The 17,991-nt window shown below is 41.9% G+C and overlaps 1 protein-coding gene across 1 annotated transcript in view; it reads right to left on the reverse strand.

Annotated features, from left to right (window-relative positions):
• The window catches only part of LOC126455743 (Down syndrome cell adhesion molecule-like protein Dscam2), a 408,979-nt gene that overhangs the window by 66,494 nt on the left and 324,494 nt on the right, over positions 1–17,991 (reverse strand). Inside the window, exon 15 of the mRNA XM_050091511.1 lies at positions 13,903–14,079. Within this exon, the coding sequence (XP_049947468.1) occupies positions 13,903–14,079 (177 nt within the window). The remainder of the gene's footprint in view (positions 1–13,902; positions 14,080–17,991) is intronic.

Genomic DNA, 17,991 nt, shown 5'->3' on the forward strand with positions numbered 1-17,991 from the left:
TTATTTCTACTCTGGTAGTCAGAATATATGGATTTCGCTAGTAAATATAACAAAGCTGATCATTCACAGCTGGCCGGTGTGGCCGAGCGGTTCTAGGCGCTTCAGTCAGGAACTGTCCGCCCCGGTAGCTGAGTGGTCAGCGTGACAGACTGTCAATCCTAAGGGCCCGGGTTCGATTCCCGGCTGGGTCGGAGATTTTCTCCGCTCAGGGACTGGGTGTTGTGTTGTCCTAATCATCATCATTTCATCCCCATCGACGCGCAGGTCGCTGAAGTGGCGTCAAATCGAAAGACCTGCACCAGGCGAACGGTCTACCCGATGGGAGGCCCTAGCCACACGACATTTCCATTTTAGTCAGGAACTGCGTGACAGCTACGGTCACAGGTTCGAATCCTGCTTCAGGCATGGATGTGTGTGATGTCTTTAGGTTGGTTAGGTTTAAATAGTTCTAAGTTCTAGGGGACTGATGACCTCAGATGTTAAGTCCCATAGTGCTCAGAGCCATTTGAATCATTCACAAACACAGTCAACCATATAAACAAATAGCGATTGGCATGGACCTGGTCGGGTTTATTCTGCTCAGATCATGTAGCCCATCTCCTTTTGTCTGCAGGAAAGTTTATTATCAGATACAACCATGATTCCCCTGGCAGAGACATCATGTACACTATGAGCACATTCAAAAATAAACTTATAATTCATTCAGAAATCAACTTAGAATGTGTTCAAAAACCAACAGGTATGTGTTTCAAAATAATATGAATAATCGATAGACCATCACGCACTGATGCTAGGCGCTTTATGAAACAAGGCTTTTTTCCTCAAGAATATGAATTTGGCGTCCCCACTAAAATTGCCGCCCAGGGCGGATACCCTAGTTTGCCATCCCCCTCCCAACCCCTAGATCACGCCCTGCTGCGCATGTGTGTATCTGGCAGCTTGGGCGCACCAGTAAAATTTTTCTGCGTAGCATCTGGCTGCTTGCTGCTATTGCTTGCACAACTAACATCCACACTTATGTAGCCAAAAGTGGGAAAAGGCACTATCCATACGTGCATGCGCATGAGCCCGCTCACAACTACTCAAACGAATCTAATGTAAACTTGTGACGTCCAGCTCATCGGAGGCAATTTGTTGTTATGAAGCACTGCATTGTCTTCCTAAAGCCTTTAACACATTTTGCTGTTGGCAGAGGCTTGTATGAGCACTGTGTTTTGTTGTTGTGCATGGCATGTTTCCTTTGCAACTTAAGCTTTATTTACATTTTTTTCTCTTGTTCATGTTTTGTTGCTGCAGTATTATTCTGCAGTAGCGGTATATAGAAATATACTTTGTCAGAGTATCGGTTCTTACCAGTCAAAATTACAAAAATTTAACTGAAAACTAAAACAATGAAAAATTCCTGTAATTGTAAAAAATTCCCTGGGTTTTCCCGGTTTTTTCCCGGATGAAAAAATTCCGGGGTTTTTCTCGGCTCTCCTCGGTCATATACATCCTGTTTATAGGTTTATTATGCTACAAGGATTCAAAGATCCTTATAAGAACTCAAGCAAAGAAGTGATTTCTGTTCCAACAACAGAAAAACCTCTACGGGCTATGATCAGCATCACTCTAAAAAATAGCAGAAATTTACAGCAAATGCAAACAAGATACACTGCTGTTGAAAGGGGAATGAAATGTAACCCAATATGACAGTTACTGAAGGAGCAACACACAGTGTTATGCTGCAGCAGTCAACTTTATTGCAGTTGAATTTTGTTATTACAATTTACAACAAGAGTTGTGGGAATGATTACATTAGACACTGAAGTTTAAAATTCATAGCAAAGTCATTAGATCATTAAAATGCACTTAAATTCAAAAAAGTAAGGTCCCCCAGTAAAAAAATAAGAAAGTTTTGGAACACAGAAAAAACAAGATAAGGAAAAGTTAATCAGGAAAAATAGTAAATATATGGAACAATCTGATAAAACACAGTCCCGAAATTGTAGATACTTCTATCTTTTTTCTGTCAGTAACAGATAATTAAAGCTTGAACAATTCTTTAGCTCATAGCCTACAGTTTGTAATAAATGCTTTCCAAAAGAAGTTTGATACAATTCATCTTCATCTTACATATCCAAAAGAAGTTCCCAGAGTTACAAATTTCCTTAAAGATAAATGTTCAGATGGTTGTGACAATATCAGTAGTAAAATAATGATATGTTGTTCACCAAAACACTGTAATATACTGACTTATTCTGGCGTTGAATCTTTTGGAAGTGGCACTTTCCCAGAGAGACTTTGACACAGTTGTCACTCTACTTCCAAAAAGAAGGCAAAATATCAGTAAAGAATTACCAACCTATTTCATTACTTATAACTTCCAAGTGATAAAACAAGGATCCCAACACACTTCCCTAGGGAAAGCCTGAAGTTACATCTACTTCTGCCAATGATGATCCGTCTAAGATAACATGCTGTATCTTCCTACGAAGAAATCCTCAGTCCTGTAACAAATTTTGTTTGATACCCCATATAATTATTCTTTTGTTAATAACTGCTGTTATGGTACCAAGTAAAACGCTTTTTCAAAGTAAAAAAAAGAAAAATACTGCGACACTCTAATGATCTTTTACAGAAAAGAATTATTTGTCTTTCGCATTTCAATCAAGTCGTGGCAGGTGTCTGTGTAACTCTTGTTTGGGAGTCAAGCTGTGCAGGACAAACTTTGCACACATTTCTTTCATCTTCAAAACGTTCTTGAGAATGTCTTAATAATGGTTAGTGACATTAGTCAATTGTGATTTGTGACACAACAACATAGACACAATATCGTCACATGTCCACTCGTTAAGACTGCCTGCTGACAACTGACTGGTCGAAAGCATATCTGTTGTTTACATCTGCTAGTTCAACCTGTCACTGTAGTTATTGTGCTGATATTACTTACATGCCAGGAATGAAATCACTCTCGCAGCTTTCTGGGCAACAACGTATATGTTTGGAGGTCCAGGTGGCAAGCAGTGACACACTATGAAACTGTTATTAATACAGGGTGTTTATAAATAAATTTCGGAGCTTTAACGCTTTATGCCTTGTGACAAATGGTGCTCACATTGAACATTTATAAGGTTCTTCGTAAAACTGTTTGAGTTGCTCTTTCATTTGACATATCATTTATAACTATAAGTTTAATGTAATAAATATTATAAAGTGTAAAACCCCAACATTCATTTGTAAACACACTGTATATTCAAAGATAAATGGTGGCTCTTGTGGCTACGGAGACTTAATTTTTAAGCATAAGTATAGGCCTTCTAGCAGATTTGTAATTTATAGTGTGAGTATTCACAATGTAGTCTATGAAAGTACACATCTCAAAATTCCACAACTTCACCAACGCTTTAATTATCTCACATCGTGCCCTAAAGTGATGAACATACTACCCAAGATACTTCCTATCCCTCTTAAAGTGGTGTTCCATTGCCCACGCACATCGTTCTAGTCTATCCCTATGCCACACTCACTCCCAACCTTTTGCCACAGGGATAGGTATAAAATCCCTGCAATAAACCAAGGTGAAAGATCAGCCCAATAACCCAGCACCTCCGCTCCAGTCCTATCACAGGCTTATCCTACCCCATCAGAGACCATGTCACTGGTGAAAGCAGCCATCTCACATATCAACTTGGCTGCACCAACACTGCACAGTTTTATGTTGGGATGAGAACAACCCAGCTGTCCACTATCATAATGAATGCCCACTTCAAAACTGTTGCCACAAACAATGTTGACCACTGGGTCACACAACATGCAGCTGAGCACAACACACTCAATGTCAATGGCTGTTTCACAGCCCCGGCCATTTGGATCCAGCCCTCCACAACCAGTTTCTCTGAACTAAGCAGATGGGAGTTAGCCTTACAACAAATCTTTTGCTCCCATAATCTTCCTGGCCTCAACCTCAGGTAATCCAATGTCCCCTCACCCTCCACCCACCACCAGCTTCCCCTTCCTCCATCCTGTCACACCCTTCCAGTTCACTTCACCATGTCACCTTCAGCATGTGCCACTACCGACTAGCTCCTAGAATCATGCATGACGTGCCTGGTCTATATACCTGCCATGCCTCCCTCCCACATTTCCAGCAAGCAAACCAGTTGCCTCCCTCTGAGTTGATAGCCACCCACCGTCAACCTCTCTCCCTGCCTGCTGCTTCTCGCTCCCTTCACCCACCCAACCTGACACTACCCTCACTACAACCAGTCTACCAGCTGAAATGCACCACTGGCACTGTGGAATGTTACTGCTGGTATTTGCTGCTGGAGTACTCATCCATGGTGTCAATTCTGTGAAAGTGAGAATGTGATCTGTCAGTTGTATGTTCATAAATGCCTTCACCTTTAAACCTTCTCTTTCCATACTTGCATCACTCCTTGAAGTTGTGGTTCTGTTATGCAGTGCCACGCACAGCTATATTAAACTTCTTTATTGCCAGATGGAAAGTGCTGTGATAATGGAAGACTATGTTTGCTACCCATTAGCTACAAAATCACCTAGCCACTTCTTTTCAAAATTGTTCTGCATTTAACAGTTTCCAACATTTTCTACATGTAAATTAAATATTCACATTTAAGCCTTTAATAACCAAACTTGTCGACAGACAGATCATTAGTATCCCACAGTTAAGAAGTAATTAAGTAATTCCATACAATCTTAATTTGTTTTTCTTTCTGGAACAATAGCCATTGTTGTCCAGACCTCCTATTCTTGACATCCGTAACACACATCAAGGTGTAAATGGTTCCTTCCCACCAGTAAAACACCTGCCCTCTGTCGTGCCTTGTGGCCGTAATGTGCTCAGATTTGTGTTCCATATCTGTGCATGAATAAAAATGAACGCGCAGTATGTGGTCTTTCCTCTGCCAATAATACCATAAATTATGGTTTCTAAATGGCCATCTTTCATCGGAAGTGGGATGTGTTGCTACCTTGAGTAGCAAAATGCATCACCACCTATTCCCCAACTAGGATGAAAGATGCCATGTAGAATAATTTAAATAATTAAACACAATATTGTATAGCTTTGACTTCCCATAAATTACAATTAGTTTCACATCAAGGGTCTCTTGAGATAAAGTGTTATTCCCATTCTTTTCACAACAAACGATACACATTCAGATATTTTCAACTTAGCACTTTTTCCATTTGTGATTCCTTGGTTCATCAGATAAAAGTGTTAATCTCTTTATATCAAAGTATGATAATTATTATTTCATAATTAATGTTCATTCCTAATGAGATATGCCCTCCTTGGTACCTTTGTTCTTTCACAATATGTGACACTCTACGTGTTAGTGAACATTGTTTTAAACAGAATATTACCACAGATTAATGAACAACTTTCAAAGAAAATCCTTGAGACAGTTGATCACTTTGCTTCAAAATATGTTCATAACTGCAAAAACCAATGAGAACCATTTTCCTGTTACATATCTATTGATTATGGGCACTCATATGTAACTGCTTTGCAGCGACATAGTTCCCTTAATTTGTTTGATACACAATGTTCCAACATTTTAGTTACCATAAGGAGGTACATTTTTGCATTATCATTTACTCTACTTCTTCTACCTTCAATTCTTAGATTTGCTTTCATACATCATATACAGAAAAATGAAGATTCGAAAGAATGAACATTGACCAGGTAAATCCATATGCTTTAACTATTTTTGGAGAACACTTCTTTAAATTTCTTTACTCTTACTTTACAGTTTCCTACTTTCATAATCAATTTACTCTCATCTACTCTCATACGAGGGCTATCCACAAAGTACATTACGTTTTGGAATTAAAAATAAAGTACTGGAAATTTTTTTATTATATACAGATGAAAGCCACACTTAAATACTACTTTTCTACATAGTTGCCATTTAAATTAAGGCACTTATCGTAGCGATGGACGAGCTTGGAAATTCCTTCATCATAAAATTCGGCTGCCTGCGCCTAATAGTTAGATCTTAACATTGCCATTACTAAAATTTTTCTTACCTCCTACCTAACTAAATCACTACGTTTCTAGATTTCAGTTTCAACTCCTTAGGTAAGTTTGCTAAGGTTGTGTCAATTTGAGAAATTCTACTTACTGTAGTTTTAAGTGTTGTTTTATTATTAGATATGACTTTTATCCTATCCAGCTGTTTCAACTTGTTTACTTGAATTTTACTCTGTTTTGAGTGTTGTCACATCATTTGACATTCTTGTTATATTGTGAGACGAACCGTCTATCCGATAGAGCTTATTTAAAACCTTACCTAACATTTTTGTAACCATGCCCCTAGTTACAGGTATACTAAAGTGTGAAGGGTGTACACTCAACAACACTTAATTATTTTGAATAAATGTTTTATCCCCTTGAAACCATTATATAGTACTGCTGATAAAATTAGTCTCAATCTCAAACACTACACACAAATGCTTACAGTCCACATCACAGCTCACCCAGTTTGTTATACAGGGAGAAAAGTATTTAAACCAACGAACTCTGGGAGGTTTTAGGGGACGTCAAAACAAACATTTTTACCTAATGTCATTTTTTCCTATGAGGAGTATTTAAACCGATGGAGGCCATATTACGCTCTTCAGTTGTTAGAGGCTGTATTACAATCTTCAGTTGTTAGAGGTCGTATTATGCTCTTCGGTTGTAAGCAACTGCTGTCCACCAGTGTAGTAGTGCATTGTTTCTGTTTACTAATGGAGCGATACACCTGGAGTGAATACACTGATATGATTGGTGCGTACTACGTAGCGCACCACAATGAGCTGCACAGCGGTTTTATCAACAATATCCTAATCACCGTATCCTGCATCGTACAACCTTTGCTGCTGTGTACCAATGTCTGCGTGAGACCAGGTCATTTTAGCAGATTACCTGGACAGGGACAGCATCACACAGTAAGAACACTGCAATTTGAGGAAGCTGTCTTGCAGCATGTGGAGTGGGATCCTTCAATGATGTGGAAAGCCCACATCAGGATCTTGTTCAAAGACTTAATCCTGCCACTTTTACTATTCGAATGGTATCTGAAGTGAGTGATCGTTTGACACAAAAATTTGTCTACTTTGCTTATTTTCATTTGCTTATGTCATATGGTATTATATTGTGGAGCAACTCTTCCCATTCTAAAAGGATAATTTTGGCTCAGAAATGGGCAGTTTGGGCAATAAATGGTGTAAGTTCACAAACCTCTTGTCGACCCTTGTTCACGAGTCTGGGAATTTTGACATAGGCCTCTCAATATACCGGGTGATCAAAAACTCAGTATAAATTTGAAAACTTGTTGTTGTTGTTGTTGTTGTGGTCTTCAGTCCTGAGACTGGTTTGATGCAGCTCTCCATGTTACTCTATCCTGTGCAAGCTTCTTCATCTCCCAGTACCTACTGCAGCCTACATCCTTCTGAATCTGCTTAGTGTACTCACCTCTTGATCTCCCTCTATGATTTTTACCCTCCATGCTGAACTCCAATACTAAATTGGTGATCCCTTGATGCCTCATAACATGTCCTACCAACCGATCCCTTCTTCTAGTCAAGTTGTCCACAAACTCTTTTTCTCCCCAATTCTATTCAGTACCTCCTCATTAGTTATGTGACCTACCCATCTAATCTTCAGCATTCTTCTGTAGCACCACATTTCGAAAGCTTCTATTCTCTTCTTGTCTAAACTATTTATCGTCCACGTTTCACTTCCATACATGGCTACACTCCATACAAATACTTTCAGAAACGACTATCTAACACTTAAATCAATACTTGATGTTAACAAATTTCTCTTCTTCAGAAATGCTTTCCTTGCCATTGCCAGTCTACATTTTATATCCTCTCTACTTCGACCATCATCAGTTATTTTGCTCCCCAAATGGCAAAGCTCCTTTACTACTTTAAGTGTCTTATTTCCTAATCTAATTCCCTCAGCGTCACCCAACGTAATTCGACTACATTCAATTTTTCCTTGTTTTGCTTTTGTTGATGTTCATCTTATACCCTCCTTTCAAGACACTGTCCATTCCATTCAACTGCTCTTCCAAGTCCTTTGCTGTTTCTGACAGAATTACAATGTCATCGGCAAACCTCAAAGTTTTTATTTCCTCTCCACAGGTTTTAATACCCACTCCGAACTTTTCTTTTGTTTCCTTTACTGCTTGCTCAATATACAGATTGAATAGCATCGGGGAGAGGCTACAACCCTGTCTCACTCCCTTCCCAACCACTGCTTCCCTTTCATGTCCCTCGACTCTTATGACTGTACAAATTGTAAATAGCCTTTCACTCCCTGTATTTTACCCCTGCCACCTTCAGAATTTGAAAGAGAGTATTCTAGTCAACATTGTCAAAAGCTTTCTCTAAGTCTACAAATGCTAGAAACGTAGGTTTGCCTTTCCTTAATCTTTCTTCTAAGATAAGTCGTAGAGTCAGTATTGCCTCACGTTTTCCAACATTTCTACGGAATCCAAACTGATCTTCCCCGAAGTCAGCTTCTACCAGTTTTTCCATACATCTGTAAGGAATTCGCATTAGTATTTTGCAGCTGGAATTTATTAAACTGATAGTTTGGTAATTTTCAGATCTGTCAACACCTGCTTTCTTTGGGATTGGAATTATTATATTCTTCTTCAAGTCTGAGGGTATTTCGCCTGTCTCATACATCTTGCTCACCAGATGGTAGAGTTTTGTCACTATTGGCTCTCCCAAGGCCGTCAGTAGTTCCAATGAAATGTTGTCTACTGCCGGGGCCTTGTTTTGACTTAGATGTAGATAGAGAGGTAAAAATTGACACACATCCTTGGAATGACATGAGGTTTTATTAGAACAAAACAAAACACTCCATATTGCTAGACGCGTGAAAGATCACTTGTCCGCGTCGTTTGGTGACGATCGTGTGCTCAGATGCCACTTTCGTCATGCTTGGCCTCCCACGTCCGCAGACCTCAGTCCGTGCGATTATTGGCTTTGTCGTTACCTGAAGTCGACAGTGTATCGTGATCGACCGACATCTCTAGGGATGCTGAAAGACAACATCCAATGCCTATGCCTCACCGTAACTCCGGACAACAGTGCTGTTCACAACAATATTCCTCGACTACAGCTATTGTTGAGGAATGATGGTGGACATATTGAGCATTTCCTGTAAAGAACATCATCTTTGCTTTGTCTTACTTTGTTATGCTAATTATTGCTATTCTGATCAGATGATGCACCATCTGTCGGACATTTTTTGAACGTTTACATTTTTTTGGTTCTAATAAAACCCCATGTCATTCCAAGCATGTGTGTCAATTTGTACTTCTCTATCTACATAATTCCATGATTTATTCAGTTTTCAAATGTATACTGACTTTTTGATCACCCGGTATATATTCCTTACTGTCATTTCTTGTCAACAGTATTAGATTATTCTCAAGAATAAGCAGGTTTCACTCAGTTAATATTCAGTAGAAATCAAACCTGCATTTGCATTGGACTTCCTTAACTCTTGCGCAGAAAGGTGTGCAGTATACTGGTGCATCCATTTTCAATAAGCAACCACTCAAATTGAAAAGTCTTAGCAGTAATCCATGCGCTTTCAAATCAAAACTGAAGAATTTCCTCATGGGTCACTCCTTCTATTCTGTCAAGGAGTTCCTCGAAACATTAAGCTGATTCTTGTTGTTTTGTTGATTGACTTATTTTGGGTCCATAAATATTTTATTTTTATCTATTATTATTTTTATGTTGTAATTTCATGTACTGACACATTCCATGACCTTGGAGATTTGCTCCTCAATTTGGTCCCACAGAATTTGACGTGTAAGTAAAAAAAAAAAAAAAAAAAAAAAAAATCATATGTAAGCTCTTAATAACCAAAGTTGTTGGTTGTTGACTAAAGGATTGTTGGTATCCCAAACTCAAGAAGTAAGTATGTAAATAAGTAATTCCATTGAATCTTCTTTCGTTTTTCTTTTCACAACAACAGCCACTGTCACGCCGAACTCTTCTTCTGTGGCGCACATAGCACCCCAAAGTCACGATGTCAGGGCATAAATGCCTCCTTCCCACCAGTAACGCACTTGCCCTCTGTCATGTCTTGTGGCTGTACTGTGCTTATGTTTGCATTTCATATCTGAATATAAATAAAAAATGTGTGTGTGTGTTTTCTGTGTGCATTTTACTCTAGCTCAGAAAGGATTATCCCAAAAGCTAGCAAGTTTTCTTTCCTTTCCTTTCCTGTGTGCCTATCGACAACTCAATGCTTCTGCTTTTTGGTGAGCGATCTATGTTGTGACAGTGCCACGACATTCAAAAGTGCCGCTACGTTAGTACGCGAACACGGCGATAGAGGCGCTCCGCAGCTCGGCCGAGCGCGGGAGCGCCACCTGGTTATGAACGGCGCCGGCCGCATGTCACGGCCCGGCAGTCGAATGGCAGATACGGAGTTAGTAACATGTAACCCGCTAGTGTTTCTACTTTTGTATCTCCACGCACGTTAGTAGTGATTAAAGGTTATAACACTTTTTGGCGACGAGGTCGGATATTTTTTTTCCTGCGTTGTGGACTTGTGTGTTCGTGTCGGGGCAGACATGGAACAGCTTATGCAAGCGCTTATTGAACAACAAACACAGCTGACGGCTGCTATTCAGGCGTTGTCGACGTCGCTTACTCATCGTCTGTCTTCCTCTTCTCCGCCTCCGTTCCCTCCTTATGACGAGGCCGCTGAAGACTGGGAGGATTATGAGAAGCGTTTGCGGCAACACTTCTTGGCTTTCGGCGTTGTCGACGCTCCTATGTGTAAGTCGTTATTTCTATCTTGGATTTCCCCACGGATCTATCAGCTGCTATCTCAGTTAGCCCCTCTGCGGGAACCTGCCTCTCTGTCCTTCCAAGAAATGTGTGACTTATTGTCTAACTATTACCGAAAAAACACCCATGTCGTTGCCGCCCGCGTGGCTTTTTACCGGTGTCGTAAACAGCCCCATCAATCTTACCGGGCTTGGGCGGCGGAACTCCACGGTCTGAGTCGGAAATGTCAGTTTGTCACGGACACTCATCATAAGTCTTACGCTGATTCAATGGTTCGGGACGCTATTTTACGGCTTGCTCCTGATAAGGAAGTTCGGCAACGTGCCTTACAATTGCCAAACCCGTCGTTGTCGGAAGTTCTCAGCATCGCTCAATCCTTTGAAGTGTCTCACGCTGCTGGTGCGCAAATAGACGCGTGGTGTGATGTAGGCGCTGTCCAGACCACTTTCGACTCAGACAATGTGCCTGTTTCACAGGGAAACGACGATGTGGCGGCGGTGCACTCGCGTCAACAACGTCGCGTTGGGCCGCCACGCTCGCAGCGGAAACAGCAACCACAGAAGCAGGTTCGTTCCGCCCTTCCTTCTTGTCCACGTTGTTTCGTACAGCATGACAGAGCCGCGTGTCCAAAACGTTGGGCTACTGCGCGGGATCCGGTCCTGCGTCAGGTGATCAGTTTTGTTCAGCGTGGTTGGCCGGACAGGACCAAGGGCCGGGCGTCGGATCCCCTTCGCAACTACCATGCCTTGCGCCTTCGTCTGTCTGTCTGTTCGTGAGGGTGTTGTTCTTCTGGCCACGGATGGCGCATCTCCACGAGTTGTGGTGCCCGCCTCTCTTCGCAAAGCTGTTCTCAAATTATTGCATGGGGGCCATTGGGGGATTTCTCGGACTAAGTCCCTGGCCCGCAGGCACGTTTATTGGCCCGGTATCGATTCGGACATCCCCCACATGGTCGCTGCGTGTGATCAGTGTGTTCAACAACTGGCTGCGCCTCGTACTCTGCCCTCTCCGTGGCCTGATCCGGCGCAGCCGTGGGAACGGGTGCACGCTGATTTTGCCGGCGCCTTCCTCGGCACTTATTGGCTACTGTTGATTGACGCCTTCTCGAAGTTTCCGTTTGTTGTTCGCTGTCCGTCGCCCACCGCTGCGGCGACGACGCTGGCTTTGTCAAAAATCTTTGCGCTAGAAGGTCTTCCATCCACGATTGTCACGGACAATGGCCCTCAGTTCTCTTCGCAGGCCTTCCGTGATTTTTGTACTGGACAAGGGATTCATCATGTTACAGCACCGCCCTTCCATCCGCAATCGAATGGGGAGGTCGAGCGCCTTGTCCGCACTTTCAAAAGCCAAATGAAAAAATTCCTTAGTGATTTTTCCACAGATGACGCTCTGTTGCAATTTGAGTTCTTATCGCTTCACGCCTCTGGGTGATCGCAGCCCTGCTGAACTCTTGCATGGCCGCCAACCGCGCACCCTACTGCATCTGCTTCACCCTGTCAGGCCTTGTACTGTGTCCCCTAGTGCGGGAAAATACCGGGTGGGCGCTGACGTGTGGGCACGGGGGTATGGATCTCGCCCTAAATGGATTCCAGGGGTGGTCCAGGCTCTTCGCGGCCGCCGGCTTTGTGAAATACGTACGGACGACGGCATGGTTGTTCGCCATTACGACCAGATGCGCCCACGAGTGGTGGCCACGCCGGTACCACCGCCCTTTTTTTCGTCTCCACCAGCCCGAGAAGCCAGTCCTGTCGCTGCTGCCGACCTTCCGGGCGTGTTGCTGCCGCCGCCGTCGCTACCGCTTCCGAGTACGCCGGAACCGGCCCCAGTCGCGACGCCGCCTTCTCCGGGACCCATCTCGCTGGAGCACACCCCCAGGTCCACGACACCTATGGATGCTGCTCCGGAGTTTTCACCCATCATCTCGTCCAGGAGGCACGTTCCACGCGCCAGCTTCCGTCCCGGACATTTTCGACCATACTCTCGTGTTTCTCCGCGGGATCTTCTCGGGACCTCCCAAGAGGCCATGGATGTCTCCGCACTGTCCGTGTCTCCACGAAAGTGAGCGTTTTTTTTCAAGGGGGGAAAAGTGTTGTGACAGTGCCACGACATTCAAAAGTGCCGCTACGTTAGTACGCGAACACGGCGATAGAGGCGCTCCGCAGCTCGGCCGAGCGCGGGAGCGCCACCTGGTTATGAACGGCGCCGGCCGCATGTCACGGCCCGGCAGTCGAATGACAGATACGGAGTTAGTAACATGTAACCCGCTAGTGTTTCTACTTTTGTATCTCCACGCACGTTAGTAGTGATTAAAGGTTATAACAATCTACTTTAACTCAAAGTATTTACTTTCATATTACATTAATAAATAATGAGGAAAATTAAAATGTAAAAGCAGTTTTGAAACAATTTATGTATACCACAGTCAAGAAATTACATTCCAAAATATTTAAAATGTAGTGAACTGGAATCAGTGTGTTGGCATAGAATTATGTGACTGGTGAAATATATCATAAACTGAAGAAAGAACTAATAAAGAAAGGATGAAGGGGAAGGAGTGTGAATAAGAGGAAGAGGAGAAATGTAAAATAAACGTTGTGTTTTTGAGGATATGAGAAAGTACACTGAAGGATTACGAAGATAAGGAAAGTGCAAAATGGTGACAATAATTGTGAAGATTCTTTAGTGTCAAGAGATATGTAAATTGTGTCCTAGGGATATGACACAAAAAGTGTAATGCAGCAAGTGAAACCTAAGTCTTGTCAGTCAGTTAGTGATAAGGCAGAAAAAGTGGTACAACTGGCTAATAATATGAGAATTCTGAAACATCACATCACAAATAATTATAATAAACAAAGGTGACTTCCAGAAACAGAGAGATCAGCTAGAATGTTATTGTTTTCACTAGTTATACTTTGCATAATTAACTGAGTTTTAACTTGGAATGAAAAGCACTCTCATGGCCTTTGGACTGTGCACTTAAACTGTAATGAATGTAGTGATAAATGAAAATTTGTTCCAGACTGTAATCTGAGTCTAGTTGACCTTAAATTTGCTGAAATTGATAATTATATACGTTGAAATTACCGTCACATTTGTGTGAAGAGAAGATCTCCTGGCATTTCTTCAGATAAATCAAGAGTCCCAGAATAGCCACAACGAGTAGTGTAGTTCCAGCAACAATAAATGCTATTAGGGTCGTATCACCAAAAAACCGTTGACTTCCATAATTTGAATACACTATTAAGTCAGGAGCAATTGTAGCTGAAAATAAAATAGATATAGAGTCATTCTATTATAATTCTAAACCATATTATATGGTTAACAAAGAGTTGAGTTTTATAACACTGTACAGGTCATTATTTGCATTAGATAAGATTAGAGGAACTCCTCATTCCATGCATCCATATTGTGGAGATCCTCATGTATTTGGTACATGTCATACATTCTTACATCATGTGATATTAATAAAAAAAGTACAGGAATAATAATGATACACTTATACATACATCAGCTGAATCTGTTTTAGAAATTATTCAATGGAGTAGGAGGAGTTGGCCACAAGGACGCCTTTCAGACTCCTCTTAAACTGAACTTTATTTGTAGCTATACTTTCTATAATTGCTGGCAAGTTACTAAAAATGTGTGTCCCTGGAAAGTGGATCCTTCTTTGGACTATAGTTAAGTGCCTTCTCCTCCTATTGTCGATTTCAAAACTGAGTTCTTTTCTAGGGAAGGGATATTTTATTTACAAGAAACTTCATTGAAATAATAAACATACTGAGAAGCAATAGTTGATATACGTAGTGTCTTGAACAGGCTTCTGAAGGATGTTCATGAATTACTGATGTTAAGTTTAAGGCAGAAAGGTGAGATACAATATAGTGATGAGCTGAAAAAGTAATGGCCACCACAGAACTGTACACAGACACCTAATATTGTCTTCCTTTCTCAACACTGTACTTTTATGCACAATAGAAGAAGCAAAATTTATACTTTGCATGGGCTTCCCTATAGTTCTGTCCATCAGTTTTTTTCACCTGTGCACGTTGTTTTATGGACAGCGTTTCTGCTGCTAACACAACAGTCATTTTTGTTCTAAATGTTGCACTTTGTTTGTACCTGTTACATCTCATCTGTGTAGTATAAAATAAAACCATTTCCCTTTCTTCTTTTAAATTTTAAAGTGTAAATTTTAATTTACCTTTACACACAATATGATAATTATTGATGCTTTTCATTAAACTTTTTTTTTACTCATTCTAGATTAGTTTCTGTTGTACAGGATGGCCAGACCGTCTGGGAATATCAAGGATTTTTATGCAATTTTTTTTCCCTCAATTCTTTCAAGCACTCTCCCAGTGTATCTTCACAGAGACCTATGTACCAAGCAAGTCCATCTTTGAACAGAAACAGTTCATTCCGGTAAGGGTTGCTAGCTGTATGAACTAGCTACCCACACCACCATGTTAACCAACTGAAGGCATGAGAAAGGGGTCACATGGTTGCTGCTCACCACAGGTTGAGGAGCAGAGCAAAGCTGCCTCTCTCTCTCTCTCTCTCTCTCTCTCTCTCTCTCTGGTAATCTAGCCTTCCAACAGAGTGAACAGTTCCCTACCCTACACCTCCGGCTTTGCACTCCACATCCAGTCACCAGCAGAACTTGAACTGATCCAACCTCTCTTCCTCTTCCTTGGCCTTCATTTCATGGTCACTTAGACTGGCAATCACTCATTACTTCTGCCTCAAGGAGCCAAACTGCACCCCGAGTACTGAGAATATAGCCACAGTTTACTTTATTCAACTGTTTTATTTAACTGTGTGACTTCTGATGCCCACCCACTCTGGATTTTTCTGTGCATGCTAACAGATTCTTTACTGTCGATTATCACAATTTAAGTTTATAATCGCTGTGGAATGGAAAGGAAATGTATGAGCTGGAAGTTCTGTCAGCTACAACCAACCAACTTTAGGCCACCACTTGGATACTACAAACACACTGGTGTACCACTTAAGCTGTCATAAGGTCTGTAAGTCCCTGAAGTTGAGCTACCTTCTGATTTCATTATATCATTGCCAAGAAAAAGTGAGTGATGATCATTTTCTAGGCTTCCATATGCACTGGACAGGGGTATCAGGCTCTGTCAATCCTAATATATCAACTAAATCACTTAAGTTTTCTTTTTGTGTTCATATTATGCACCTATACAGACATTTGAGAGAAGAGGTTTGTTACTAACAGAGATACTTCAGTAATATAAAAGTATTGCTGCCTTTGAGGAAAATATTGGCTAGAAACAAAGGAAAACAATGAAACTCCCCCTTAGCAGTAATCAGCTGTTGTATATTCTAAGATCAACTGACATCAGAAAAAGTGTTTTGTTCATAAAATGCTGCCAAGATAATGATTGACTGTTGCTTTGATTATACCGGACATGCTGTGGTTATTGCTTTAGTGCAGGTTGTTCCAATGCTGATCCCTGGGGAACAGGTGACCACACAGCTCATTTGCGGACAAGTGGTAGCAGTACAGGCTGCTCGCCAGGCATTCCTATTGCACATATGCTGCGCACGTATGGTGACTTGGCCACCCTGACCACTGGTACCTGACCAGGGCAGTACGGTCATGTGGACTTGGCCCAGCTGCCTAGCTATGTTTCAGCTGCATGCCCATCCCTGCAGGACAGTAAGTCTCCCCTGACCTGGGGTTCTGGGTGACTTTTACGAACTCTACACCTTTTCCTAAACCTCATCGGTCCTTTTCCTTCACCCCTCTTCCCTCCCGTTCAACCCTTCTGCCAGAAGAAGGGGCCATTGGCTCTGAAAGTTTGCACACATAATACCTTATATATGTGAGTTCTCCTGACACCAATTGGTGAGTAGATTTTTTATCTATCTAATATATTATGTTTTCAAAAAATGATTATTTTTGTTTTAGAGATATTTTCAGCCATAATGTTAATTCCACTGTGTTGTAGTTATTGCATCTAGGTAATCAACAATTACACTTAAGTTTGTGTGATTTTCACTAATGACACTCATTTTGAAAAGAATCATCTATCTGGATCACAGTAACTAACAATTCAGGATGGTTAAACATGGGAAGAGCTGACATTGTAAGTTTGACCTTTCCTGGGTATGTAACAGGGCTGCAACAGCAAAAGCAGTGTGATCTCTTATGGATACATTCATTTTCTCCTTGCTGATGTGCAGTAGGCTACTTACTAAGTTCAACAGGATCGTAATTGCATTACTGCTTTTCCTCTGGCTTCAGAAAACTTGTTTTAGTAAATACACTATAATATAGAGTAATAAAGCGCAAAATAAATCCCCTGCTCCTGAGATTTCTGAGTGATATGGCAATGGATTACAGAAAAACTGTGTGCCCGACAGAGACTCGAACTCGGGACCTTTGCCTTTCGCGGGCAAGTGCTCTACCAACTGAGCTACCAAAGCACAACTCACGCCCGGTACTCACAGCTTTACTCCTGCCAGTACCTCGTCTCCTAACTTCCAAACTTTACAGAAGCTCTCCTGCGAACCTTGCAGTTGGTAGAGCACTTGCCCGCGAAAGGCAAAGGTCCCGAGTTCGAGTCTCGGTCGGGCACACAGTTTTAATCTGCCAGGAAGTTTCACATCAGCGCACACTCCGTTACAGAGTGAAAAGCTCATTCTGGAAACATCCCCCAGGCTGTGGCTAAGCCATGTCTCCGCAATATCCTTTCTTTCAGGAGTGCTAGTTCTGCAAGGTTCGCAGGAGAGCTTCTGTAAAGTTTGGAAGGTAGGAGATGAGGTACTGGCAGAAGTAAAGCTGTGAGTACTGGGCGTGAGTCGTGCTTTGGTAGCTCAGTTGGTAGAGCACTTGCCCGCGAAAGGCAAAGGTCCCGAGTTCGAGTCTCTGTCGGGCACACAGTTTTAATCTGCCAGGTAGTTTCATATCAGCGCACACTCCACTGCAGAGTGAAAATCTCATTCTGGAGACAACCCCCAGGCTGTGGCTAAGCCATGTCTCCGCAATATCCTTTCTTTCAGGAGTGCTAGTTCTGCAAGGTTCGCAGGAGAGCTTCTGTAAAGTTTGGAAGGTAGGAGACGAGGTACTGGCAGAAGTAAAGCTGTGAGTACTGGGCGTGAGTCGTGCTTCGGTAGCTCAGTTGGTAGAGCACTTGCCCGCGAAAG

The sequence above is a fragment of the Schistocerca serialis genome, chromosome 2 (genome assembly GCF_023864345.2).
Source record: "Schistocerca serialis cubense isolate TAMUIC-IGC-003099 chromosome 2, iqSchSeri2.2, whole genome shotgun sequence".
NCBI classification, from domain to species: domain Eukaryota; kingdom Metazoa; phylum Arthropoda; class Insecta; order Orthoptera; family Acrididae; genus Schistocerca; species Schistocerca serialis.